We start from the raw sequence: 27,974 nt of genomic DNA, 5'->3' as shown, positions 1-27,974 counted from the left end.
TTTCCCTCCACTAATGTCAATTTTCAGCATAGCAAGAGCTGTCTCTAATCTTTTCCTACTCATTACACACAATTTTGGAGTCATTTTACCCACAGTGCAGTCGGCTCCTGGCTGTGTGTTTGTGTGCACTCAGGGATGGCATAATTGTTTATTTTCCCTCCCTGCATAATCCCCAGCCAGTATTGAAACCAAAACTGCAAACGTCTCCCCAAGGGATATGGAATGACTCTCAGCTTTGGTCCCTTTACATGAGATAATACATAGAAGACATCCTGGCCTGCATGTAAATATGAAAGGGGGGTGTTCCTCCCCTCCTACTTTCACACTGATCTCCATCTTCTCCAAAGCTTATTTGTCTTAAGGGACGTGTAAACGGATGCAGCAGCACCAAAATTCAGAAACCAGAGCTGGTCCTGCTCCACATCAGGCCAATAACTCATTTTTGATTAGGGACGGGGGGTGGGAGTGGGGTGGGGATGGGGAGTTACTATCTAATGGGTATAGACTTTATGTCGAGGACGATGAAAAAGTTTTGGGTACAGACAGTAGGGATGGTTACACAACATTGTGAATGTATTTAATGCTGATGAATTGTACACTTACAAATGGTTAATAGGATAAATATTATGTTATGTGTATTTTACAATTAAAAACCCATAACTCATTTCTGAGCTCTTGCAGTTTCCTGTCACAATAACCCCAAAGCAGAGTGGCGGTAGGTGGATAATTACTTTCTCAGGAACCTAGATATTCTATTCTTGGGATATTCTAGTAGATCTGGTTCTGGCCCTAGGCTCTAAATTGTGCTACAGGAAGTAAGACAGATCTGTGTTCTCATTTTTTAGCTAAATGATCTTGGGAAATTTACTTAACCTAAGTCTCAATTTATGCAAATTGTGGATAATAATATAACTTACCCCTTAGAGGTGCTTGTTGTGATGATTATGTAAGATAATGCATGTAAAATGGTTAGTGCAGTTTCTGGTGAAAAGAGCTCAATGAATCTTAATTGTTGACGCTCTTATGGTTATAGGGCGGGGCAGCCAATCTGGGCCTGAGCCAAAATATGTCGCAGAATTAAAGCTTCCCCTACAAGCGGCACATCGCAAACTTTTGAGCTCTAAATTCGTTAGGACAAAATAGCCAGGCTGACGTCTCCTAAGTAATGTCAGGATGAGTGAATTCTCAATGGCTCCCCAGAAGAGAGGTAACTAAGGAGTAATAGCATTACATTCTCTCCCAAGTCTTAATGTAAATCTTACAGCCAGGGAATTTGGGATCAAGTGAAATCTGATGCTAACTGAATCTCATATACATAAATGAAAGGGATTTCAGCCACCCCCTGCCCCGCCCCCATATACCATCATCCTCCTTTGAACATTGTGGTATTTTGTTTATACTTTATACATTATGGGTTTAACTTTCTGCACAAGACTTCAGGCTTCAAGACTCTTTTCTGACTTATTTTTGTTTTCTGTGAAGTAGCTAGCTAGCATAGCTCCTTGCACATAGGAACTCAATTAAAATGTGTAGGATTGACTTGTTTAACCTATACTCTCAATATCTCGTGGTATTTCCGCTGATTTATTATCTTGGTCAAGAAGTAATTCACCTGCAATAGCTTAGGAAAGTATACAAACACTAATTTGCATGTATAGTCCACGTCTCCCCAAAGAAAGTGCAAAATGTGGTCGTTGTCCAGTAAATATAGACAAAGGGGACCTTTTCAACTAAAACAAAAAACAAAAAAAATCGCCTTACTCATCTACATTTGGGCAGGGAGGCTGCCCATACAGCCAGGGGTTTTCTTAGCCAGGTAAGGGAAAGTTGTTGGCATAAGGCTCTAACCTCTCTCCAGGCACAGCTGATAACCAATAAAGGGTAACTTCCCCAGGCTTTTCCTCCCTCAAAGCTAGAGATGCTCCTGCCCCAAGCTACTTCTGGGTGCCTTACTGAGAGTTCATTCTTTCACATTTTACATGTCCTACCTCTGATCACTCTTTTCACTCCAGCAGTATCAACTCCTCCCTCCGTCTATTCCCTTAATCCATTCTAGAGTTTTCCCTGAGGAATCAAGTTGACACTTATCAGCATACTCATCCCCACCCGGCATGTGGTCTCTGGCCTCCGCATGGCCACGAATCTCTGGCCACTGGAGAGAAAGCTTCACGACTCTTGAGAGGTAGTGGGTGTCTCCCTGAACCATTCACACGGAGGATTCTCAGTAACTGGCAGTTCCGGTACTGAGCAGAGCCTTTATAATGATGGTCTAATATGCTGGAGCCACAGGCCCGGGGCTGTTGTTGGATAATAAAACATATCACAAACTGCCACAAAGGGAAAGCCGCCGGTATAGAATTTGTTCATTTTCTTCTGGTGACGGCTAATTTCAGTATCTATCTTGGCCATCGTAGAGCATTAAAGACGAACACCAACAAAGAGTATGCCCAGAAAAGAGGGACAGAGACTAGCACAATTGTATTTCCCCAGGACTATCAGAACAGTCCATCACTAACCTGTGAAAGCTAAATCAGCAGTCCACCTAGATAACGCCTAGATAGCTCTGAAATTTTGTATGGAATTGTAAAAATCGAATTTTCCCATTCAAGTTACAACTCAGAAGATATCTCAGAGGGAGCATAATCGCCCAAAAACCTAGGCTGATGTGCTATCAGGACACTCATATAAACCCAATATAAACCCTTCCTCCCACTGCTGCAGTGTTCAAGGGAATCAGTGATGCCCCTCCAGCCCAGGGCCAGGCCAATCACCTTTCATCCCACCAGAGAAGCCTCTCCAGTTGGCAAAGACCATCAGAGGCAGCCCTTCACGGTTGAAGTCCTTGATAGCCTGATAGGTCTTAAACGCAGAATCTGGGAACCAAACCTGGCCAGCCTGCTGGATTATCTATTAGGAAAAGCCAAAGAAGAAGACACAATTAACAACACAGTTTGAAGGGGAATCTCTCCAGGGAGAATAAAGTTTTACAGTTAAAAACTCAAAATCAAACCAAACCAAAGTTGTTTTTCATCAAGAAGATCATCCTTGAAATAAAAAAGAAGAAAGGATCCTGGCTCTTTGACTTTGTTAAATACTCCTCTTCCTAAGTCTTGATTCCACCACTCACCCCTCCTTAGTCCAAAGGGGGAAACCTTACTGCTTCCAAAGGAAGGATGCAGCCTGAGGCATCCTCCTTCTAGGCTTCCCAGAGCAACTTTAAGTGACTCGACCACACAGCTCCAAGCAAGCCCCCTGGTCAGAGTCTCCACGTGCCCTCACCTCTGTGCCTGGCACAGCTTCCCTGGACTGTGCTGAGTCAGTGGCTCGTGAGGTAGTCCTGCTGCATAAGCTCCTCTCATCTCCCCGACCCCTTGTCAGGCTGTGAAGACTTAATCCACCCTTTTCAAAAGGATGGGGCTTCCCTGGTGGCGCAGTGCTTAAGAATCCGCCTGCCAGTGCAGGGGACACGGGTTCGAGCCCTGGTCTGGGAAGATCCCACATGCCGCGGAGCAACTAAGCCCGTGCGCCACAACTACTGAGCCTGCGCTCTACAGCCCACGAGCCACAGCTACTGGAGCCAGCATGCCACAACTACTGAAGCCCACGCGCCTAGAGTCCGTGCTCCGCAACAAGAGGAGCCACCGCAAGGAGAAGCCCACGCACTGCAACTAGAGAAAAGCCCGCGTGCAGCAACGAAGACCCAACACAGCCAAAAAGAAAAAAAGAAGAAAAAAAAGGATGGGCTGTGGCTTTCACATTTGGTGTCGGGGCAGACTTTCTTATTAATTCCAGTAGGAGCTCTTCCACGAGTGCTTGGAGAACCAGGACCAGTGGGCCCTCAGCATCATCTCAGCTGCCTTTGTAGAAGACCACATACCCAACAAAAGAAGACTGTTTTCTAGCAACAACAAGACCACTGTAAAGGCCCATTTAATTTTTCAGGCAGAATTTAGCCTGCGGTCCATTTTGAGTCATCTTAAAAGTGAGCTCGTGATGGTCTGAAATCACTAAAGGCTGCTGGCTGCCTTTTCCTCTAAAACTGGTGGTTTGCAATGCTCCCAATATATCCACGGCTCTGCAGAGGCGGAAACACAGCTCCAAGCATGGGCGCTCAGGGTACTTGAGGTGACCTACCTTGGCTTCAGAATCCAGGTTTGCAGGATCAGCTGGAATACTTAGTTCCACGGTTCGGGTTTCCACGGCAACTACTCCCACAGGTATTCCTCCTAGCCTGATAAAAAATGAGCCACGTAAGAACCCAATGTATGTCTATGTTACAGCTAGTCATTTATTTTCCAATCCTACGTCAAAACATTGATGGAAGGGGATGTGGAAACAAATATAGGGTCGGGGGAAATCTGACTTTTCTGGGGGTAAAATGTTACTCTACAGATTTGGTAAAAATGGTAAATTTGGTAAATATGGAGGGAAACTGCATATTACCAAATATGATTGGTAAATCGTAACTGGTAACACTCCTATTCCCCACCACAGGATAAGTTCAAACCAAGGGTGGTACCAGGGGAGCCTCTGCATTTAGACTCAACAGCCTAGTACGTGTGTGAGATCTTGTACACACACACAAATGAACACACACACACCATCACTGTGGTTGCCAAGTGAAATTTCTCAGTTCACCCTACAGCATGTCTTTGGTGACGATGAAGGGGAACAGTCTGAAAGGCAGTAGGAACCTGAAACTTCATTGCTGGAACAGACCTGTAGTTTTCTATGGAGTATTGATTCCTGGTAAGATCTGAGGGTAAAGTAGGTCTTACCATTGGGCGTGTGAATGGGGAGTGTGCAGGTGTGTTACGGGGATGATGAAAAACCTGTGCCAAGTGTAGGGAAGTGGTTGAACAAGCCCTTAACTTTCTCTTCCGTTGGAAAAGAGCAGTGGGACACGGTTAACCTTCAGAAGTCATCTTGGTTGAATAGGTGATCTATACCTATATATTTAATCTCCAAGCTCTGTTAATTTAAAAAACTGTTCAGGAGCTCAAAGCCTCTGCATCTGTACTCCATGATACCCTCCCACACCTGGTCCTCATAAAGATTTCCTAGCAAAAATCAGGAGGAGAGCGAGAAAGTGAGTGTGAGTGAGCCTGCAAGGTACAGGGTGAGTCCTCACTCTGGAAAATGTGATTCAATCTTTACCTTCTCAGCCGCATTCCTTGGGGTTGGGGCTGGAACGGGTTATAGTCTCTCATTCCCCACAGCATCTCCATAACAAACTTTTCCATGAAGGATGGTCTTTGGTTGTTACATTGGCTACTGGAAATGGATCCCTGTCATCACAAGAGGCCTGACAGGGGCCTGAGTGGGGACCACCCACCCCCTTGTCACTTGCCTGCACTGAATCAGAATCAAAAGCCCTCTAGACAATCAGACAACGAGCAGAAGGTACACAGGAGGGTTTAGAAATATTTCTGTTCACAATGATTAACAATCCAACTGGAAACTTGTAATTGCAAAAGCCACCCTAAATCGGTAACTTATAACTTATATATTAGGGCCCATGTGACCTAATAAAGAACATCTTTATCCGAGTATTACAGTTATTTATTGAACTTGAAAACAGCTCAGAACAACTTCTGTTTTCTATTATACTACATATAAATTTTATCAGGCTAGCACATGAAGATGCTACATCTTGTTTTATGGTGTGTCCCTGGACAAGGTGCCATGGAATAATAAAAGACAATTTACAGCCAATAGCGCACATATTCCAAACATATATACCAAAGATGAGTTTTGGCAGCACTTACAGTAACAATCCCAGAAGAATACATTTATATTTATTTCTCGAAATGCCATTGCTTTTGAAAGAAGCTAGCTCCATTTGTGTTTTATATACTTGTGAGCATGTGTATGTGTTTGGAGTAAGAAGCCCAGAACTCATCAGATGGAAAGAAAGAAAGAAGTCAGAGTGAGTGTCGCAATAAACAATGGCATTGCTAACCAAAGCCAAGCCTGACTGATCTTGCTCACAGAACAGTCCCTGTTCTTCCAATCATAAGTATAAAGCATTATTCTCCTATTTCCCATGGGAGGATCTTAAAGATCTTAACAAAGGTCTGGCTTTCTCGGTCATGTTTTTTAAGGATGGGAAAACTGAAGCAGAATGGATAAGAGACACAGTCTCAAAAAAGTTGGTTTTAGTGTCCTGTGAAGACTCTCTCTAACAAACCAGTAGGTCCTGAGTGGGGGGGCTCTCTCCCCAGTGGGAGTTCTGCCAGGCACAAAGAATAACCCTCACTGGGACTCGGAAGCCTGTGGTGCGGCAGAAGCCTGGGAGGCCGGAGAAGATGGGAGCTGGTCCCTGGGAGTCTCGGTCCAGGCAGACTCCAGGCTGAGTCTTACTCAGAGCCCCAGTGAAAGATCCCGCCTGATGGGATTTGCCATCTGATGGCTCCTGGTCACTGGCAGCACAAGGCATGCTGACCTGCTGGACGGAGAGCATCACAAAGCCTAGAATTATTTTCAAGGCTGGAATCTAAATCTCAACCCAGTGTGGCATGTTTGAGAATCTTGGGCAGGTGCCACTTTTCACCAGGATAAGGAAACCTGACTGAGGAAGGTGAGCTCCAGATGTGGGTCCCCGGGGCGGCGAGTCTCCGAGGTGCAGAGCCAGATTAAGATCAGCCTCGGCAGGTGCTTGTTACGGCGAGCCTGGCAGATTATTTCATGCAGAGCTCGCTGTTGAGTGAAGCACTTCTTAGAGTGGGTATTAAAATTTAATAGAAACTTCAATTTCCCACTTGAAAACTAGAGGTATCCCTGCAACCTATTCCAGCTTATTTTACCCACTCCTGTTTCAGGTAATTTTTTTTTTTTTCAATTCAAATCTGATGATAAGCCAGTACAGTGCATTTGTTACTTGAATAATCTCAATGCCATGAAGGAACTTCTTCCAGTTACACAGATCTTTTGGGTGGGTTACAGAGAGAAGTTGATGAGTCTGATTCACTGGCCATCTACTCCTGAAAGAAAATGGTCTTTGGGGGATAGAGTGGGGGTCACTGGTGAGCTATGGCTATTGTGGTTGGGCTGTACAGCCCCAGAGAGCTCTCCTTTCGGTATTATGAAAAGGAAATGTTGCCAAAACCAGAATTCAGATTAAACGCATCATTAGAGTGACACGCTAAATGACCACTGGGAACCAGTGCTCCAGTTATGCTGCCTTGGGCATGACTAGAATCCAGTATTCTGAGAAAGTTTAGACAAAGAGAACATTACTGGTAAAAACCTATACAGCCCTTTCTTTTCTTGTTTTCAGTTGGGAGGAAAAAGAGCTTCCAAAACAAAAGAGCTCTTACCTGGCTCTGCCAACTGCCACAGTCTGTGCCCAGGGCTGCATGATCTCTGAGAAAGAGCCATAGTCAAAAAATCCACTCAACCACTGACCTTTCTGGGCTACAGAAGGGAAAGAAAGAAAACAGAAAATTAAAATGGTCAATTCATTCAAAATACACTGGAAAAAAAAATACACTGGAATTGGCAAATGGAAGGTTGGATTTGGGGGGTTATTTGTTTTTAAACTATTATAATAGATGGAAACATTAGGCAGCTGAATGTTCATCTGCCTTCAGACCTCATCTCCTATTTCATTTGCTAGTCTGAATAAAAAGAATCATTTATCAGCAAAAGCATCATTTATTGTTAAACGATGGGGTTCAGCTAGCAGAGAGAGTTTGCATCTTTTAAATAAATAACCTGGCTTTTTTCAAAACACCACAAACATTTGTCAAAAGGCAGCCAAGTCATTAAAGATGTTTTCAAGATGTGTATTTCTATTTTAAAACTTAGCTTACAATTTTGTTTGATTCCAATGATTTTCTTTCTTTTTTTTTTTTTTTTTTTTTTTTTTTTTTTTTTTTTTTTTTTTTGCGGTACGCGGGCTTCTCACTGTTGTGGCCTCTTCCATTGCGGAGCACAGGCTCCGGACGCGCAGGCCCAGCCGCTCCGCGGCATGTGGGATCTTCCCGGACCAGGGCACGAACCCGTGTCCCCTGCATCGGCAGGTGGACTCTCAACCACTGCGCCACCAGGGAAACCCCAATGATTTTCTTTTAACGGAAAGCTGAAGACAGCCAAATGATAAGTATTAATGATCAGATGAGGACCCAAATTTGAGGAAAAGAAAAGGGACTCAGCTTCTCTGCTAGAAAAGCAACAAGATACATCCGCTTTATTTACTGCTCACAAAGTATAATCTTACTACAAGAAAGGGCCATGCCTGTATACTCTTTTTTTTACCGCCCCCACCCTGCAAGTGCCACGCACCCGAGGACCCGGAGTCCGCTATACTCTTGATAGGTATCAAAAATATAATGGTTCAGATGAACACACTTAATGTCATTAACCTCCTTTGTGCATAAAATTTCCTTCACTGGCAAGACATAAACTTTCAACATCTTAGTTTAAGATAAACAACTTCTGTTCCACAGGTATCCATGTTTGACCAAGGCCCCATAAAAGCTTCTGCAAATAACTGTTTCCTGGCTGCCCTCTCGGCTCATAGTTTCTCAACAAGTCTTCTAATTTGAACACGGCCCTCCGCCCCCTAAAAACTCAAGCCCAAAACCAATTAAAAGTGGAGATCCGAGCAAGCTAACCTCTGCTGACTTAAACGGGATGGAGAGTGTTTTATCAAGACTCAACTTGTAATTACTGTGTTCTACATTCCTTGCCTCTATGGCCCTAGTGTAAAATGTGATCATCCATTTCAAAATTATCTCTCTATCATGAGCCCAAAGCCGATCGTTTAGATTCTGGTCTCGTGTTGGGCATCAGTTTGAAGAATATCACGGCACTATCTCCTCTAATAAATGACTTTAACTTTTCACCTAGAAGATATCTGCTTTAACTTATCACAGGGAATCATCTGCTTTCTTTAACGCTTCCACTAAATTAAAATCTGAAGTCACTCGATTTGGGAGCGAGTGTTAGCTGCACAAGAGACAGCAGGATGAATTACTAGGGAGTCGATGAAAAAATATTATCCAAAACCCAGAAAACTTAGTTTATCACAAATTCATTTTATTCTGTGGATCTCATTAATAATAGCCAGGATCACACACACACACACACACACACACACACACACACACACACACACACACACACACACACACACACACACACACACACACACACACACACACACACACACACACACACACACACACACACACACACACACACACACACACACACACACACACACCTCTGTTCACCCCATGAAAGAGGGCTCAAATTTTGATGAAGGTTCTAAACCAAACTTATAAGTGCATCAGGATATTGAAATTTTAACTTTATATGCTTGGATCATTTGATGGTTCTTACTTCAACAGTAATGACTTGGAACCACAGAATTCATTCCAAAATGGAAATTTTTTTTTTAAAACCCCTCCTGTCTTATATGTTGATTGACAGAGGGGAGTCATTAGTGGGCTATGGCCACTGCAGGTGGGCTTTACTGGGCCTCCTCAAAGAAGAGCAGGTCATGTTCAATTCAGATGTAGAACTTAGAAGCCAGCTAACATGGCACCCCATAATTACCAGGAGAACACTCACTAAGTCTTGTTCTGAATTTTGCCAGAAAAGTCCTGTATTTTAAGGCTGATAGGTATCTTAGGTTCATAGTTCTTATTATAAATCTTGGTATAAAAATGAGAGGTAGGGAAAAAGATTACTATGGTGATTTTTCTGGTGATGTAAGAAGAAGTATGTAGTTTAAGATTAACAAGAAAAGGCATTGAAGACAACAGGTAACATTTTAAATTAAAGTCAGTCCTCCTCTGGTGATTTTTTTACACTATCTATAGTTAGGCTTCAGATTAAGCCCAACTCCTATGTATTAGCTGTGAGACCTTGCCCAAATCACTTAACTTCTCTGAGCCTGTAAAATGGTCATCTCTTCTTATCTCTGAGAAGTAGTAAGTCCAAATAAGATAGTGTATATGGAAGTGCTTTACAGGCCCACCTGGCTTAGCGGGTGCCCACAAAGGTTTATTAAGTCTTCCTTATGAAGACTTCTTTCTCTTTCAACAAAATCACAATGACTCTTAAGTTTAAGGAATTATCTTCTGCATTCCATTCTTCTTTTAGATATAGCCTTTTTGGGAGGAAACAGTTGCAATAAACATGGAAAAAAGAACAAACACTTTCTCAAAAAGCCTAAAAAAAATAGATTCAAAATGTAGCAGGGGGATTTGGGGCTTCACAAAAGAACTGCCCACTAAATAAGGTTTGTTAAAATCGCCGAATGGACAAACAAGAATGTACATTTGCCTTACGTGGAGTTACCTCTTTTTTTCCCTCTTTTTTTTTTTTTTTGCAGTACGCGGGCCTCTCACTGCTGTGGCCTCTCCCGTTGCGGAGCACAGGCTCCGGACGTGCAGGCTCAGCGGCCATGGCTCACAGGCCTAGCCGCTCCGCGGCATGTGGGATCTTCCTGGACCGGGGCGTGAACCCATGTCCCCTGCATCGGCAGGCGGATTCTCAACTACTGCGCCACCAGGGAAGCCCCCCTCTTTTTGTTTTTTAAGTTTGGTAAAATCAGCCCCAAGACAGAGGGCTATATTAGATAAACATGGAGGGAGGGAGGGCTTGTTCTTACTCGATACAGTTATCACATTAAAAGTTCTGCACAGTCTCTTCATGAATAAATAATCTTACAAAGCAACCTTACATTAATAAATAAGGCACAGATCAATACCATTACCAAAATCACATGAGAAGAAGGGTGCACGCAGGGTGGGTGCCCAGCAACAGCTTGCTGGGAAGAGTGCAGTCACACTCTATAGTGAAGGGTCTCAAAGGCCTTTTCCAAAACTTATCTGATCAATCTCTGTTTATAGAGGCTAGATGGTCAAAGATTCTGGTCCTGTAATTCTATGACTTTATGGCTTATATTTAACTGTTTTAAAGTCTTTGAGCCCATTAAATAATAAGTGCTCTAATAACAGAAAAGAAATGTATTAATGACTCCAGTGCTTATGACTCAATGGCTGATTTCATTCATTTTTCATTTGTTCTGGAAGGATTTTCCACTTTTTTCTTCAGAGAGCTGTTTTTCAGATTTCCCTCATTTCCAGGTACTTCAGTGGCTTTGTTTTCTTTGTCATATACTATTGTGCAGGAATTGGTTAGTGATTGAAAGGAAGACTGGAAGTTTGAGGGCCAGGGTGCCACAGACCCTCAAATGTATACATACTTGGGTGGGGACGGCCTGCCAGCATCCAGCGAGGATCATATGGAGCCTTTGTAGGAATAAACTCGATGACTCTATCTATAGGATCCTTGGAATTCAGGAGAGGAACTGAACTGTGTACACTCTAAAAGGAGATTGGGGGGGAAAGAGCACAGCGATCAGTGAACAACTCCAACTCAGCAACAATCGTTATGGACAAAGACAGCAGGGACCGCATATGGAGTCACACCTGTTAGTCCCAATCATCAGCTAGAAGATCCCTAATCTCGAGCCAAGCCCTGAGGAACATGTACAGCTCTCAAGTCTCATGTAGGAGCCTGGCAGAAAGTAGGGCATTCTGACCCCTGATTTCAGTGTTCCCAGGCTCTCCGGGAAGCTCCCCAGAGGGATGGATACCTATTACAAAGGGGAAGACCCACAGTGAGGAAGAAGCCTTAATAAGTTGGGATCTGAGCCCAGATAGGACACGAAGGCTTCTGTGGCTGGAAATCATCAGAAAGGGGCCTAACCAATGAAATCCAAAGGCATTTTAAACGTAGGAGGCAAAAGATGGCTTTAAGAAAAAAAAAAAGAGATCAACGGCTTCCAGAGAACATATCGTAAAAAAATCCCTCTACCATAAAACACTCGCACACGCAGAGGCAGTGAACTCTGGTGAAAAGGCTGGGTGCTATGGGCTTCCTCGGTGCTGGAAGGAAGCAGGGAGGGCTTACCTTTGGCATGTAGGACAGCCAGTGCAGGACAGTGAACACCCCTTCAAAGTCATCACAGACAGTGCTGTGGGTCACCCCATTGTTGTGCATGATCTGGATGCCCCCGAGCTGGTTATTGGAGGTGTATACTTCCCTTCCGAGGACCTAGAGAAATAAACAAGAGAAAAGACATTAGTCCAGACAGAGAGAAAGGCAAAGTCTATTTCATAATTCCCACTAAAATGGATTCTTTTCTCCACAAGACAGAGTCCAGCCTCCGTGGGTTGTGCTGAGGGACTATCTGGACCTTTGTCCTAAAAAGAAAACTTGGAAAACACAAAAGGCTTTTAAACAATCACATATTCTGTTGCAATTTAAACACCAGCAAGCCTCTCTCTCTACTAGCTGCCACAGATGTGCATGGCATACTTGACTCTGAGCTGAAATCATGGCAGTGGGTAAAGCTGGGACCCTGAGACACAGGCTACGTCATCGCCTGCAGGCCTGGCCGAGCTGCTGCCTGTAGGCACAGTAGAGGGAATGTGCCTGTCTTTTGACAACCTCAAGTGATGAGTCTCAGTTAAATAGAAACACTGTGAGGTTTGGATGCCTCATTTTTTAAGGGTTAATTTCCCCCTTTACATTGGATTCTTAAAGCAAAATCCTGAAGCAACTCATGACACATACACGAATGAACCCTTGAGCCGATAGTCCTCTTTGTGTGCTGGGCGCAGGGTAGTGATTTATACCCAAACCTGCTTCTCCTGCGTCCTTCCCTCCCCAGGTTCCAGGGAATTCAGGGCCTCAATTCCCTGGTGTATCCATCCCTGGAGAAGTTTAACCCTTGTGAGGTTGAAGGGAATCTGCAATTGGAAACCATAAAGTTTCCTTTAAAAAAAGAAAAAAAAAAGGAAGAAAAAATATTCTTCGACTTGGAAATTGTAGGGTTTCTTTTTCCCTTGAAGATTGGTTAATCATTTCTTTCAGGGAGGGAGGTTTTCTGACCCAGCAGATGGACGCTGGGCAGCCTGATCACTGACTATTGCAAACTGCTGAGTGTGTAGTAATTGCCAGTCATCTATGGTAGCCCTGGAGAGCTCTTAACGGTTGTAGAGCATTTACTGTATTTTACCTTTTCTTTTCCCTTTCCTTCTTTAGAAAATAACCACAACACAAAATTTCTTCCTTACTTTTAGTCATTTCCAGTCTCTGGGGAGAAGCGAATAAATGAAAGACCAGCAAATTCTACCTGTATATTCCCATCCTGCCCCTTCCTGTTAGGAGCTGGTTCCCCTGCATCCTGGGTCAGCCCCAACATCAAGACCCGCCAAAGGCTGAGGAAGGCGGTGGCCAAAGCAGTGACCTCCATGTGACCCAGCTGGCCTTGGTCCCATTTAACTTCAGCTAGCAAGGATGGAAGAGACTCTTCTGGAAGGAATATGGGAAGCAAAATGGCTCTCGGATTACTGCTTTCCTCCCTAAGGAAGCACAGAGAACAAGCCTTTGCAGGCAGCCCTGAGCTGAGTAACACAGCAGCAGCTCCTCTGAAGGAGCCCCCAGAACCAGGGAGACTGCATCTGACCACTGGGCTCCCATCCGCCTCTCGGTCTGTCTTTCATCTCAGCCCAGGCGCTGCAGCTCTTTTCTCATTCTCCCGCTGTCTCTTTCCATTTGCCCTCTCCCTGACTGATACACTGATCTCGCGGTCACTTGGCTTTCTGCTCCACTGGGTCCATATTACTAATAACACCTCCGCCACGGCCAGTTTACCTCATGAAGGCAGGAGCACATCATTACAAAATAAACTCATAACTTTGACATTCTAGCAAATACTCGCCGTTTGTTATTTTTATGGCTTTAGTCTTTCTAACAGGCAGAGGGCATTACATACCTGTTTCATTTCTATCTTTAAATGTGTGCACACGCACACTCGCACATGCATCAGGAAACAAAACAGAATGAAAAACCAACCCCAAACAAATGTCCAAAGCAGTCAGATGATGGGGGACCCTGGCGGAGGCAGAAACCCTGTCACTCAGGGAGGCCGCGCTCTGATCTGGCTCCGGTTTTATGGACGTCATAAACCTGATGGCCCACAACTGGTCCTTCTGGGACAGACGGCCTCTCTGCCAGAAGTCATTCAGTGTGATCAGCAGTATTTTTAATTATTAAAATAAAATTGGAAAGGGGGAAAAGAAATAAAAAGGAGACACTGTGCTGACCCTGAATATCTGATACCCACAATCTATGACAGGAGCCCAGAACTCCTTACTGCCTAGAAGACAGAGCTGGGGCTCTATTTTCTGCTCAGAAACGCTATTTTCTTTCCCATGAAACGCTTTCTCTAGTACTTGATAATGTCCAACCACTTAGAACCTCACACCTCTCCAAAATCAGTAATGAACCCATCGAGGACCAATTTCAGAAAAAGGGACTGAAACAGACCAAGAGATGCTTAGCTGTTCAAATACACCTTCCTCGGATGTCTTTGCCCCTTCATTTCAAAGAGGAAGAGAGCCTCTAGAACTGGGCTACTCCTGGAGGCCCCCTCATCTCCCCATTTTACCCCATATTCTTACAAACTAATAGGAGACAGACTTGGAAGGAGCAAGAGTTTAATAACTTGGCATGTCTTCCCTTTACAAGTGGAAACTCAGGCTCTGACGTGTTGGCATTGTTCTGAAAAGGCGGCAGTATTTATACATTTCTTCTCCTCTGGGTTCAGAAAGAAAACCAGGGCTTACCACAACCAAGAACATTACCCTGGGCTAAAGAAATGTTTGTCATGTAAGAGGATTCATTTAATTTGGGAATTAAAGATAAAAATTATAGGACAGACTAACAGAGCATCCGAAGAGCTCTCTCTGATCAGCCTTATCATATGAGGTAGGGGGTGAAGAGGGGAAGGACACACAAAAATGAAACCTGCTTCACTAACCACAAACAAATGCCAACAATCATAGCTACTTAACAATCGGTGAAGAGAAGGCAGGAGTCTCCAGTTCATCTTCAACGACCGTATGTTTGGAGCATGCACCAGCAGAATGAGGGCACACACAATAGCTCCTGATTTATAGGGGTCATTGCTGACTCAAGTGGTTTTAATGATATTAGAATACTTCACAACAAAAGCTCCAACTGTAAAAGCAGAATCTGGGCGAGGACAAAATCCATTCTGCCTAACTCTGAAATGGTGGCGCTGGAACTGTTACACACACCCTGATGAGCACTGAGGAAGGCAAAGTAAAGAACCCACATAGACAGAACCACTGTTTTGTTCTTCAATCTACTGCCCTACCAATCTTCTACAGAAAAACCTGGGGTAAACAACCCTCATTAACATAATATTTTCATGAAGTGGGCAAGCTTCATTCACCATTTTTTTTCCAACTTGGACATATGCATTCTCGTATAAGTCAAGTTGCTTGCCATGTTCCAGTTCCGAAATTATTCCTCTCGCATTTTATACTGCATGATACAAACGTTTAGTTTATCTGCCCAACAAGCATCAATAACCACTTAAACACGGGAACCACTCAAACAGAGGTGACTCTGATGAGGCCCCACTTTGCTGCCCCCAGATCTAAGTGGAGAGGCAGTGCCATGCAATACTAGGAACAGGCACCATCTCAGGTCCCCTGCTGAAGAGTGCCCACGCCGCAGGGCTGAGCCTCAAAGAGGATCTCCATTCACTCTCCATATAAACTTCAGCCTCATCCAGCACTTACAGCTGGCAGACCTGGGAATTAAGAGCGCTGCATACAGCCAGTGATTAGCAGAACACAAATGTTAGAGGCTCCGCGAAAGATGCTACATAGCCTTTAGGAATTTTGAGATACACAGGAAGTACGAATGAATGCGGCCATACGTACATACATGCAGAGGCCTTAGCCGCGGCTGCCGTTGCTCCTTATCTAGAGACACTGCAGACAGCTCAGGTTTACCACAGCTGACAGGCAATGAAAACAGTCTAATAGACCGCCTGCTCGCGCCCTTAAATCCCTTTTTGGAGATCAAGATAAACACATCCTTCCCTTCCCCAGTGCTCCAGACATCTGACTGAAGGGGCAGAGCATTGTGAGGTTCTGTGCAAATGAAATCACTGAGTAATACTGAATGAATGTAGTACTTACTTGTCAGGAGATGTGTCAGCACACAGGCACTGAGATTTCCAAGTTTCATAGATGTAACTTAGCTCAATTTTTTTTAAAAAAATTGCTTTTGTCCTGATATATACATTATGTTGAGGACCTTCGACTTATAAGCAAATATTTGCAATCATGTGCTGAAGATGTGAAAAATAATGATGCATATCGATGGAATAAAAAATGAATTCTGCTGCTTTCCTCCCTTTATCCAACCTTTCCCCCTTTAAACATTCCTGATGGGTCAGTTAAAGAAGCAGGGAGTACAGCAGTCCTCCTGCATCTAAGACTTAGGCTACACAAGCTGAGTCCTTGCTGCAATACTCCATCTCATTACGATATTTCTATTCTCAAGAGGATTTGAGCAGGGGTTTTGTAAATTTCCTGAGCAACTGTCATCACTGGACTTCATCCATGATTCTAGATATTAAAGTCACTCTGGGGACCTGTCAGGTTATCAATAAAGGTTTGGCTAAGGCAGAAACAGAGAGATGAGAAAGAATAAGTGAGGACACGGAAGAAGTATTAAAATGGGAACAAAAGAAAGGAGAAAGGATGAGAGAGGAAAAGGGAGGGGGGAGAAAAAAGAGGAAGGGGAAGAAAATGTGCAATAGCTCATCCGCTCATGCTGCTAACACCCTCCTCCTTGACCTGACAGGACTACATTTTTAAAAGCTGACAAGTAATTCAATCTCCAATTAACAATTTTAAGTGGTGCAGCACATATTACTGTGTAAATGTTTCTCCAGGAATATATCCAAGGGTGACTGGAATTAAATCTCTAGGGAGACAGGACCAGTGCCTGTGAGACCAAGGATACTTGGGGGTTCCAAAACACAGTCTCTGAATATAAAGACTCAGGGCTGCAAGTTCCTCTCCCCACTGCGTTGCCACTATTTTCACTGGCAAACCCTCCAGAGCTGGTTGGCAGCTGGCAGGCTAGGGTTGGGGACCGAGAAGGGGCACAGTAACACACTGCTGGCACAGAATGGGAAAGCCTCTGGTGTGTGCCACGGCTGGATTCAACACTGTCCACCGCAAGACCAAAAATCTCTCAGTTAGCAGCAAAATTATAAAGTGATCAGGTTTGCTGATGGATAAACTGGAGTAAAGGGACGGAGCTACCAGTGGTAGAAAAGATATTTAGCCTAAAAGAAACTGAGATGATACAGGCCAGAAATGACACTGGGAAGATCTCTGTTTACTGAGATGTAGGGAGAACGGAGGAATGAGTTAGACGGCAGAAGGATGGTAAGGATTTGAAGATGGACTGGTGAGGAACAGAGACTCATTTTTAACGTAACTGGGGTAGAGAAGAGCCACATGACAGTTTACTTGTTAAATGTATGAGAACAGGCATAGGCTTCCGGAGTCAAAACTGATGTCAAACGAAATCACTCATCTCAGGGATCCATCAACTAACTGCTCATTTAGCTACAGACTTGAGCATACTGACAATAAATTACTTCCAAAAATAGAAAAATTTTTAAAGTGTGGTCTATTGAGGTATAATTCACATATAGTAAATTTGTCCATTTTTAGGTGTACATGAAATTTGACATCACATAGGCATATAATCACCACCACAATCACCCCAAAAGGTTTCATCAGCCCCCAAAGTATTCTCATTCCCTTTGTAATCAATTCCCTTCTCCCACCTCTGACAACCACCGATCCTTGTGTCTCAACAATATTGCCTTTTCTAGAATGTTATGAGTCTAGCTTCTTTCAGTCAGCATAATGCATCTGAGATTTATTCATGCTGACGCAGGTGGCCGTAGTTCCTTTTTTACTGCACAGTACTATTCCATTTTATGGAAATAACACACCTTGTCCATCTCTTTGCCTGTTAGCAGACATTTGGGTGGTCTCCAGTTTTTGGCAACTATGAATAAAGCTGCTAGAGACATTCACGTACAGGTTTCTGTATGAATATACATTTTTGTTTCTGTTGAGTAAATATCTAGGAGTAGGATTGCTAGGTTATATGGTAAGTGGATAACCGACTCTGTTTTTTTTTAAAAAAGCTAAACTTTTTCAAAGCGGCTGTACCATTTTGCATTCCCACCAATACACATGAGAGTTGCAGTTGCTTTGCATCCTCACCAACACTTAGTATTGTCTGCTTAGAATTTTTTTTTTTTTTTCGCGGTACGCGGGCCTCTCACCGCTGCGGCCCCTCCCGTTGCAGAGCACAGGCTCCGGACGCGCAGGCTCAGCGGCCATGGCTCACGGGCCCAGCCACTCCGCGGCATGTGGGATCTTCCCGGACCAGGGCACGAACCCGTGTCCCCTGCATCGGCAGGCGGACTCTCAACCACTGCGCCACCAGGGAAGCCCCAGAATTTTTTATTTTAGTTTAGTGGTGTCTAATTGTGGTTTTAATTTGCATTTCCCTAATGACTAATGATAAATATCTTTTTGTGTGCTTATTTACCATCCTTATGCCTTTGGTGAAATGTCTGTTCAAGTTTTTTACCCATTTAAAAAGTTACTGGGTTGTTTTCCTATTATTGAGTTGTGAGAACTATATGTGTGTGTGTGTGTGTGTGTACACACACACACACACACACACACATATATTTTTTTCCCAGTCACCTCCCAGTGGTTTTTCTGAATAGGATATTGGACGTGAGGTTGGTGGGAGGCAGATGGCTGTGTGACTGTCTGCCTGTGCCCACCAGTGGCGAGGCACAGAGTTTGGTGCCTGCTGGGATCTGGCTTGGGGAGTAACACTGACCTTTCTTTCATCTTTGCAGCCTTTTTGTTTGTGTTTTCTCACTTACATCTGATGGGTGGCAATTTAATGTTTTCCCCTTAGAACACATGAAAAGCTTGTTATTGTCTTTTAGCCTAAATTTAAGCTCCATGAGAGCAGGAATCATCTTTGTACACCCACAGCATAAGAACAGAGCTTTACACACAACAGGCACACAATAAATGCAGGTGAACTGCCATAATTCTCACTGCTCTATAAAAACTCAGCTCTGGTTTGTATTTTCAGCAAGCTGAACTACTATAAGCAAATGAAGTCTTTCCTATTAGTGTTATAATGTGTAGCAGATTCCTTAAGCAAAATGAGTGGTTAAATTTTCCTCTCCTTTTAGTTTTCCCCAGTGTAGACACTGGGTTTTTCTTTCAAAATTCTTTACCTGGGCTAGAATTAAGCTAGTAACTCTATGTACTATAAAGTCATATTATACTAGGGTTGCTCTACTGAACTGCATAAACCTGCTTTAGCTGTTGAGAAGACATTTTATCAGAGGGTTAGATAGAAAATGAAGATACCCCAAACTTGATTATATGTTCCAATGGTCTTGACTTCTCATATTTGCATCTTATGCTGTTGGTTAAATTTGGGTGAGTTCCTTTCCTTAATAAACACCGATTTCTCGATTTCTCTTATGTGCAAACTATTTTAAAGGGCTTAAATTCCAGACTCTGAGACATTTAAAAAACTAGCAACCAGTGAAGAATCAACCAGAAAAACTTGAAGCCTGGGCATGATAATCTATAGCTCAATCTAAACAGCTCTTAAAGGTTCTCCTTTCATAATTCAACACCCCTGACTGTGTACATCAGCTGATTAGACTGTGTGAAGATGGCCACTCTGAATGAGAGGGGACATCGCCAGATTTGGAACCATGCACGGGGGACATTCCCGAGAATGATGAACAGCCAGGAGTCAGGTTTCTAAACAGTCTTGTTTCCTGCGTCTTTATCATATTCACACAGCAGTCTGTGCACAGCCAGGGACCAGGTCTGTCTTCCCCCTGGAAGACTGAAGTCCTTGCATTTCTAATCTACCAACGTGTGCAGTTCTTGCACTTTTAATTTATGAGCGTTTGGGGGGGACCTCTCTGACTTGGGAACATATTGGCTCGGTCTAATGCTTGGAGATTATTAAACTCAGAGCTATGCTCCACTATCAAGTCTACAGATCTTTTATTTAGAAGATATGGTGCTCTAAATGCACAAAGAGCTCCCCGTCACCTTCACATTAAAGCCCCTAGTGCCTGGTAAATGGAATTATATAGCTGTCATCTCCTTTCCCCAAAGTTTTAAGAGTACAATGGGCTCATTTTTTCACACTCCATCCCAGCTTCAGAACTAAGAGACCTACTTTGTATTGATTTAAGGTCTCAGAAATAAATAAACCTGCTTCACCGCTGTGATTCACAACAAATTCATGATACACTATTGCATGATATATTTCAAGCTCTGGCTCTGGCTCTCTTTTTTCTCTGGTGAGTGATGGGGGAGGTGGGAGGTAGTGGGGAGCTGCAAAGCTGACACCTGGATGGTTATTGGAGATGGCTGCTGACTGCAAATCCAAGAACAGACACTGTTGAAGGAGTATGGGATTTTTTTTAACTGGGGGGCAGGGGTGAAAAGCTAATTTACTTGGGTTTCAGGCTGGGGTTGGGGGAGAAGAAAGGTTAAGGGGAGAGGAGAGGGAAAGATGGAATAGCAAAGCTTCAACTGAACACTAATTTGCAAAGACAGAGCTATGAACATGTGTAGAAAGAAAGGTGAAGAAAATCAAGCATAGGAAGGCGTAACATCTGACTGGAAGATGAAAACGCCAAGCTGCTCTGCTTAGAGCACTGTGCTGGCAGTCCTCAGGGGGCACTTAGCTTGAGTTCAGGGACAAGGTTTTATTAGAGGCAGAACGGGCAGAGACCCTACACGCCACAGAACCTGTGAAGTGGAGGCATCTCTTGATTCCAATACTCGGGAAACATCCCAGTCCGGGAGGCTGGAATGGACCCTCTAGAGAGAGGGTAGAGATGTAATGGAGGTCCACTCGTATGAAGTGAGCCAGAGACTGCTCCCTGAGCTGAGAGGGTAATAAGCTCTAGCATTTCACATTTGGTTTGTGTGCCCATAGAGCTTAAGATTACCTCAGTCTACAGCACCTTTATTGATTCCTGAAATAAGTACCACCAAACCATGACTTTTAACCATTACCTAAATATGCAGCACTCAGAAAGACCTATCTTTCAATCATGTATTAGGATCCTGACTTTCGATACGGCAGGTGATGGGCAGGTCTAAAAGCCTTGTGTGACGCCATGTGGCAGACTCCTAAGGTTCCATAGAGTACTACTTCATAGTGGTGAGTTTTAGCTGTTTCTCTAGTAATTACTAAGTATTTCATATTTTCAGCTGGCAAGAATGTTATTTATGAGTCCAATTTCTTTTCTATCTTTGAAGAGCATTTTCATCTTCACTACATTTGTTCTTGAGACAAGACCAGACTCTGAAAGCAACAATACATGGGAAAGAGTTTGGTTCTGTTCAGTTCTACCTAAGCCAGACCATCAAACTGGGAGTTGCTTTGTTAATTTTGAACTTCTTTTTAAGAGGTGTTAGTTTGTCTTACAGAGAAACAGACTTTAGCCAGATATAAGGAAGAACTTTATACAGATGAAAGGGATTGGCTGAAAAAGTACTGAGCTCCCCTTCCGTGGAGTTTTTCAAGCATAACTGAATGACTGTTTGGTAATGGAGTCACAGAGGAAATTCAAACGACAGTTGGGTGGTTGGACTTTTGAGGATCCTTCCACTCCCAACAATTATAATTCTATGGCCCCTTGGTGTCATCATGAACGATATCACCCCTCCCACCCACCACGGGGCATTTATTCTTCCATGATATGGATAAGAAACAAAAAATTTTTGAATTGTTATGCTTTACAACTCCTATTCCTAATCCTGCTAATATGTAATAATTTTACACATCACTGATATGTAATCTCACAAACATAAAATTCTCTCACATGTAGTCACTTTTTTGATCTCCCCCAACTCCTTCCCCTTATCTGTTCTCTCCCTGCCGCAGCCTAACACGGTTCCCTGGCTACAAATCAAGATACATCTTCATAGCATAACAGAATACTAGAAATTAAAGACAATTTAAGATTAAGAGAACCTCTGGCCTTCACCTTAAGGTGGGAAACGTATTTTACGAAGAGGAAATTGAGCCCCAAAGAGATTAGAGCCCAACGTTGCTTTACCTAGTAAATGGAAAGGAGAGGACTAATCAAAAGTTTTTCATTTGCTTTTTTTTTTTTTTGTAATAATCTAAAGGCTTTGAAACTTCAAAAAGTTTGAGCACATTTACAATAGTTTGTCAAACATGATAATTCCTGAGTCTCTATTTAATGCCCAGGCAGAGTCTCAGAGCTTTGACTTGATGCTGGTGTGGGTCTCCCATCCTGAGTCTCTAAGCCACCATGTCCACATGGGCTGTCTTAGAGAGTCAGAGGCAATGGAGCTCTGAACAGCAATTCTACCAGAGAGCCCGGGATCAGACTTCTGGTATATTACCTTGACTCATGAATGGAGTCCAAGATACCTGGTACAGTTTCCTACCAAACCCAAGGAACATCAAACAAAAGAGAAATAAAACAACCCCCCAGACAGAGTCAGGTGTGCCCATATTTTGTGTGTGTGCAGGGGGAAGGGCTTGAAAACTAAGGGGGTGTGCCCACTGCAACCCTTTCTGAGAACTCGTTCATAATGCTAACGAGAGGCTTACTCAGGAAGCTCAGATGCCCTCTTTAGAAAGGAGAGTGATCCCATCTGGAGCTGCAGAGCACAGGGCCTGTCTATTGTGAAAATAGGTAGTTAGGGACTTTTAAAAATGCAAATTGCTGGATTGATCCTTAGAGTGATTATGGGCTATTGTATCAACAAGTCCTTGGGGACGCTTGCAGACAGATGACTGACACATATACTACCCTATCAGGACTGAACATGGGGCCTCTCACATCAATGGCTTTGCAAAGTGTGTGATTGTCTTTAGATAACATCTATAGGGGAAGTCAATACATGAATGTATGCCACAGTGAGGACTGACATCTAACATTTTCTTAAAGGAATTTTTGCCTTCAAAGGGTCAGAAAATAGAGAGAATGTTGTGTTTGTATTTCCCTTCCAGGGCCTGGATAATGAGCTGCAATGAGAAAGACCCCTAACCGCAACACAGGGAAGACCACAACAGTGCCAGTGATTTACCAGTATTAACTCATACAATCCGCACAAGAGCCTGGTAGATAGGTACTATTATGATCCCCGTTTCACAATTAACACAGTTGTGACCTGGAAGGGTTAAATGCACTGCCCAAGGCCACACAACTCACAGGTGGCAGAGCCTGTACTCGAACGTGGCCAGTCTTAACTCTTCCACCTCTTTCGGTTATGTGACAGTTACAATGCCGCCTCACGAAAGAGCTAACGAACTGCCCCCTTGCTTTCTTGAGCCTCCGGCACTGACTCTCCCATTGAGCGTCGCAGAGCCATGGGTGAGGAGGGGGGATGCACAGTGCAGTCCCCTGGTGCTGCAAGCTCCTGGGAGGAACTCTGACACTGTACCCAATAGAGTCACATTTCACACTGTACAGACACATAAAAATACGTATTTGGAGACTGAGGTCCAGAGAAGGACTGATACCAAGTCTCAAAAGCAAGATTAGCAAAATTAACCCCCTACAGGCCTAACATATAGCCCTAGCCACACTCATCACATAATTGTTTTTTTCTGGCAGATTCAGTGGAAAGAGGGGACAGCTCTCGCTAAGGGGAATGAGATTATTGGATTTTTTTTGTTGTTGCCTTAAACCAGAAGCTTTAAAATGCTTACCACAAGAAAATCATATATCACCTCTTGAATGAATCTATAATCTATCTATCAGGCTAAGGGCACATGCCTTACCTCCATAGACAGTAACTGTCCAGAGGACAAGTCAAAAACTGCAATTCTGGTTTCTTGGTATACAGAGAGAGCTTTCACCAAGTCTGGGGCAGTGGATTGAGAACTGGCAGGCTCTAGTCTACTTCCCTTATCATACTAGGTCCTCTCAGCCTACCCACCACCTGATGTTACAGTACACATATTACAGGGAAACAGAGAAGGGGAGGGGAGGGGAAGTGGGTCCGAAAGTCACTGCAGACGTCCAGTGGCACCTTGACTTAGGAGTTTATGACTCTACAAATTGTCACAGCCCCTTAAGGGTCTATCTTTCCAGTTCCCCAAACACACAGATTTCCGCCTTTGCCAGGCCAGCATGACTCACTTTGAGCAGGTAGTCTGTCATGTCCATCAAGTCCGCCCTTACCACTCAATGAGGCATTTTGAGGGATCTGCCCGCCAACAGCCTACAGTTTGTGGAGGTGGGAACCTATGATCCACTACCTGGAGTGACATGAAAGAGCAGGCCCTTAGAAGCTTCTCTTCCTAATGTCATCACTCTCGTGATGTTTGGACAAAAAATAAAATGATCGGACGACTTTCTCTTCTCAGGCCTTGTGGACACTAAGCCCAGCCAGGGGACTGAGCACATCTTAAATGAAACTCGGGGATGTGGAAATTCATGTTCTGCTGCTAGTTCTAGTCTTTGTCAGTGGAACTACGTTACCTTACCTCTTGCTGTTTTTGTCTTTCCATCTGTAAAATGGCCCTGATGCCACCAGCCCACCCAGAAGGTAGCAAGGAACCAGATAGATGTTCTTCATTTTAAGTTTCAAATCAAGTCATGCAGGCTGCCTCTAATCACCATCTCATTACCTTGAGTTCAAATGTCAACTCTGCTTCTGCAACACTTAAGGAAACCTGGATCCTGTATTTCTCCTCACCTTTGTAATATTTTGAGTATTTTACAAATAACTGCAGGCAACGAAGAGCAAGACATTCAAGGAAAGAGAATACACAAATACTGAGATCACAAGGACAAGGGATCAAAAGACGCATATGGGGAGCACTTTCTGGTTTTGGAACAAAAGACAGAGTGGCAAAGGATGGGGCCCCGTAAATAAGACGTGTAGGTAAACGGTGAAATCACTGAAAGAGAAAAACAGGAAACCGCCAGGATGGTTATATTTTATATGCAGATGACCACTGTTGGCTACAAAAAGAAATCCTTTAAAAAGTAAGAGTCTTTGGAAGCAAGGGGTTAGAAGGTCTAAACTAATTAAAACCAGGTCGGCTAACAGGCAACATCACATGAGCACTGAAATGGAGAGTAGCTATAAAAGCTTGACGCGTACATGCAGTGTATTAAGTTGGGAATACGTGTCTCTCCAGCTTCATATCTATTAAAGGAACAAACAATTTACATGTGGCTGCATTACGGGAGTGTGATATGTGGAGTGACAAACCTTTCTCTTCACATCCAACTATGTTCAGTCAAAGCAGAGATGGGGTGGAGGGGGGTGAGGAGGGGAGGAGAAAAGCAGGGAGAGAAAGAAAGTTTTAAAAAAATCTCTGCCTCAGCAAAAGTTTTCATTAAAATTTTAGACAAATGATCCCTGTGTCCTTCTCCCTTGCTGCCTGGGGCTCCATGCTATTTCTATGCAAATAACAACCTCGTGGTTTATATCTTATTACTTCCACCAGAGCTGCAGTGCGACATGACCTGAGACGTGTAAGAGGTGGGTGGGGGGCTGGGGGGTGGAGTTAGAGAGGAGAGAGAGAGAGAGAGAAAGAGAGAGGAAGAAGGGAGAGACAGAGAGAGAGAAAGATGAAGTGGGTGTTCACTCAAGTGTGAACAAATATTGTCAGGAGTGAGCGTCAAGAACAAAAAAGAATTGCAGGGATAACGTGTTTATTTCAGTCCCCCCACCCGCCCTTGCAAACCGGCACCTTTTAAAATTCATTGGGCATCAGGCGATCATGCACAATCCATCTGCTTTCACTTTATCATTTGCATTTCATGCCTCCTGGCTTTTGATGTGCTGATACTTTGATGCAGTCAGGAGACACGCATTATCATTATTTCAATTTTCAAAGGGGTCAACGGGATCGGCACTTGCACACACAGATTTTGTTTCCCCCTACAACCTCTGCACAACCACCTCCCTTCTTATTCTTCACCCTAATGTTTAACATAAAGGATGAAGACTCAAAAAGGTAGGGGTCAAATGTTTACAGCCTAAAAGCTCGCATACACCGCCTACATTCCCGCTTTACACAGGTACACGCGTACGACAAGCTAGATGGTCAGGGCTCGTGGAGTCTCTACAGGGTTTCAGACACACACAAAGACTCTCACACATGGAGACTCAGGGAGGCACACAGACAGAGAAAGAGGGATCTAGACGCAAGATACAGACACAAAGAGACAGAGACCAGCACTCACACAGGAAGAGGCATGCACTCAAAGTGACCTGGACACATGCCCAGAGGATGCGAGACAGAGAGTCCTATAGAAAGAAAACGCAGATGTACAAAGAGACACCAGTGCAGACAAAGGCAGGACGTGCACAAGGAGGGAGGCAGAAGAGGCGGTCTGAGCGTGTGGCTCCTTTCTAGTTTCCTTTCTCATACCTGAGAGGCAAAGGGGCAGACAGGACATTCTTAATCAATTTGCATAAAATCGGGGGTCTTCCAGCACCACGGCTGCACATAAGAGGCAGTGACATGAAGACAGTGAAGTGGGCAGAGCAGGGTTAAGTAACCCCTATAACCGATCACTCCCTTCAGCTACAAATGATCGCAGCCTTCTGGAAATGAGCATTGTGGGGTAAGTTACAGCTACAGCTTTACTGTCTTTTCCCTACAACTAGACTTCTCCTTTAACAAGAAGCCCTGCAGGCTAGGAGGAAGATGAATATAATGAATTTGATCACAACAATTCAACCGGGTTTTAAGAAAAAAATCCCTAATGCTTTCTTGGTGGCAGGATTGAAATTCAACTAGCAAGTTTTTAGGAAAAAACAAACAAACAAATAAAAACCCCAGCAGCAGCGACACCACCACAACACCACCACCTTTGCTTTTCAGAATATTCTTTGGATATCATGGAGAAAATAAAAAACTCAATGTAACAAGATACTTTTCAGAAATTAGCTCTTTGTTCAGGTACGGGAACATTATGGAAATGCAGGTGTCTTCTTTAAATTCTATCCTCACAGATAATGGTATCTACAGTTCTCTTCAGCATTCATCAATATCTCATCCTAAGAAGGTATCCAAAAGAACAACTTAAAAATAAAGTAAGTTTTTCCCGCAGCAATAATCTCCCTCAGTAGAGGCAGTTCACAATCTTTATTTCCAGGCTACTCTCTAAAAAGAGAGCAGGACACTCAAGTTTGCCATCGTTAGCACTGCTCTGCCTTTCCTTGGAGAGAAAGGCAAGCCCCGAGAAGGACACGAAGTTCATAGGAATGCAGAGAGCAAACTTTCACATCACACCATTCTCATTTTTGACACCCCCAAAAGCTAACTGGACTGATGGCAGTGTCAACTTATTCTAAATGGGAAGGATAGGATAGGACACTTAATTCCCATCCTTCCACTTGAAAGCCAAGGCTTCATAAACAGTTTGTGTGAGTCTAGTAAACAACTTAGCATGCGTATAGCTCCGCAAGCTCAATCACCAAACCATGTAAGGGAGAGGAAAAGGAAACTGAAACTGTAATGCGAGCCAACACTTTGTGCCAACTACTAGCTGCTTTTACCTATGTTTTCTCATTTGATGTCCACAGCATCATTTAGAGGTGGAAATTATCATCCCCCTTTGACAGATAAAGAAAGCTGAGGAGTTGAGGGGTTATACGAGTCGTACGAGGTCAGTCAGTCAGCCAGCCAGCCAGCCAGCCTCAGACAATTAAATATTCCTGGCTCTGGAGAGAAAATAATTTTCCTATGCCTGCAAAGAAGTCAGAACTATACTGTCGGGGACTTCCTGGGCGCCGTAGTTAAGAATCTGCCTGCCAATGCAGGGGACACGGGTTCGAGCCCTGGTCCGGGAAGATCCCACATGCCGCGGGGCAACTAAGCCTGCGTGCCGCAACTACTGAAGTCCGCATGCCTAGAGCCCATGCTCTGCAACGAGAGAAGCCACCGCAATGAGAAGGCTGTGCACCGCAATGAAGAGTAGCCCCTGCTCACTGCAACTAGAGAAAGCCTGCTCG

At 43.8% G+C, this 27,974-nt stretch overlaps 1 protein-coding gene across 3 annotated transcripts in view; it reads right to left on the bottom strand.

Annotated features, from left to right (window-relative positions):
• ACACA (acetyl-CoA carboxylase alpha) overlaps positions 1-27,974 on the bottom strand; it is a 236,979-nt gene that overhangs the window by 30,801 nt on the left and 178,204 nt on the right. For all 3 annotated transcript variants that reach the window (XM_060081582.1, XM_060081580.1, XM_060081581.1), the window contains 5 exons: positions 11,932-12,075; positions 11,222-11,342; positions 7,320-7,416; positions 4,135-4,231; positions 2,772-2,907 (listed from right to left, as the gene is read on the bottom strand). In XM_060081582.1, coding sequence (XP_059937565.1) covers positions 2,772-2,907; positions 4,135-4,231; positions 7,320-7,416; positions 11,222-11,342; positions 11,932-12,075 — 595 coding nt within the window. The remainder of the gene's footprint in view (positions 1-2,771; positions 2,908-4,134; positions 4,232-7,319; positions 7,417-11,221; positions 11,343-11,931; positions 12,076-27,974) is intronic.

Source organism: Mesoplodon densirostris, chromosome 18, assembly GCF_025265405.1.
Source record: "Mesoplodon densirostris isolate mMesDen1 chromosome 18, mMesDen1 primary haplotype, whole genome shotgun sequence".
Taxonomy (NCBI): Eukaryota; Metazoa; Chordata; class Mammalia; order Artiodactyla; family Ziphiidae; genus Mesoplodon; species Mesoplodon densirostris.
The sequence above is the reverse complement of the archived record's forward strand: the minus strand, read 5'-3'. Positions and strand labels throughout refer to the sequence as shown.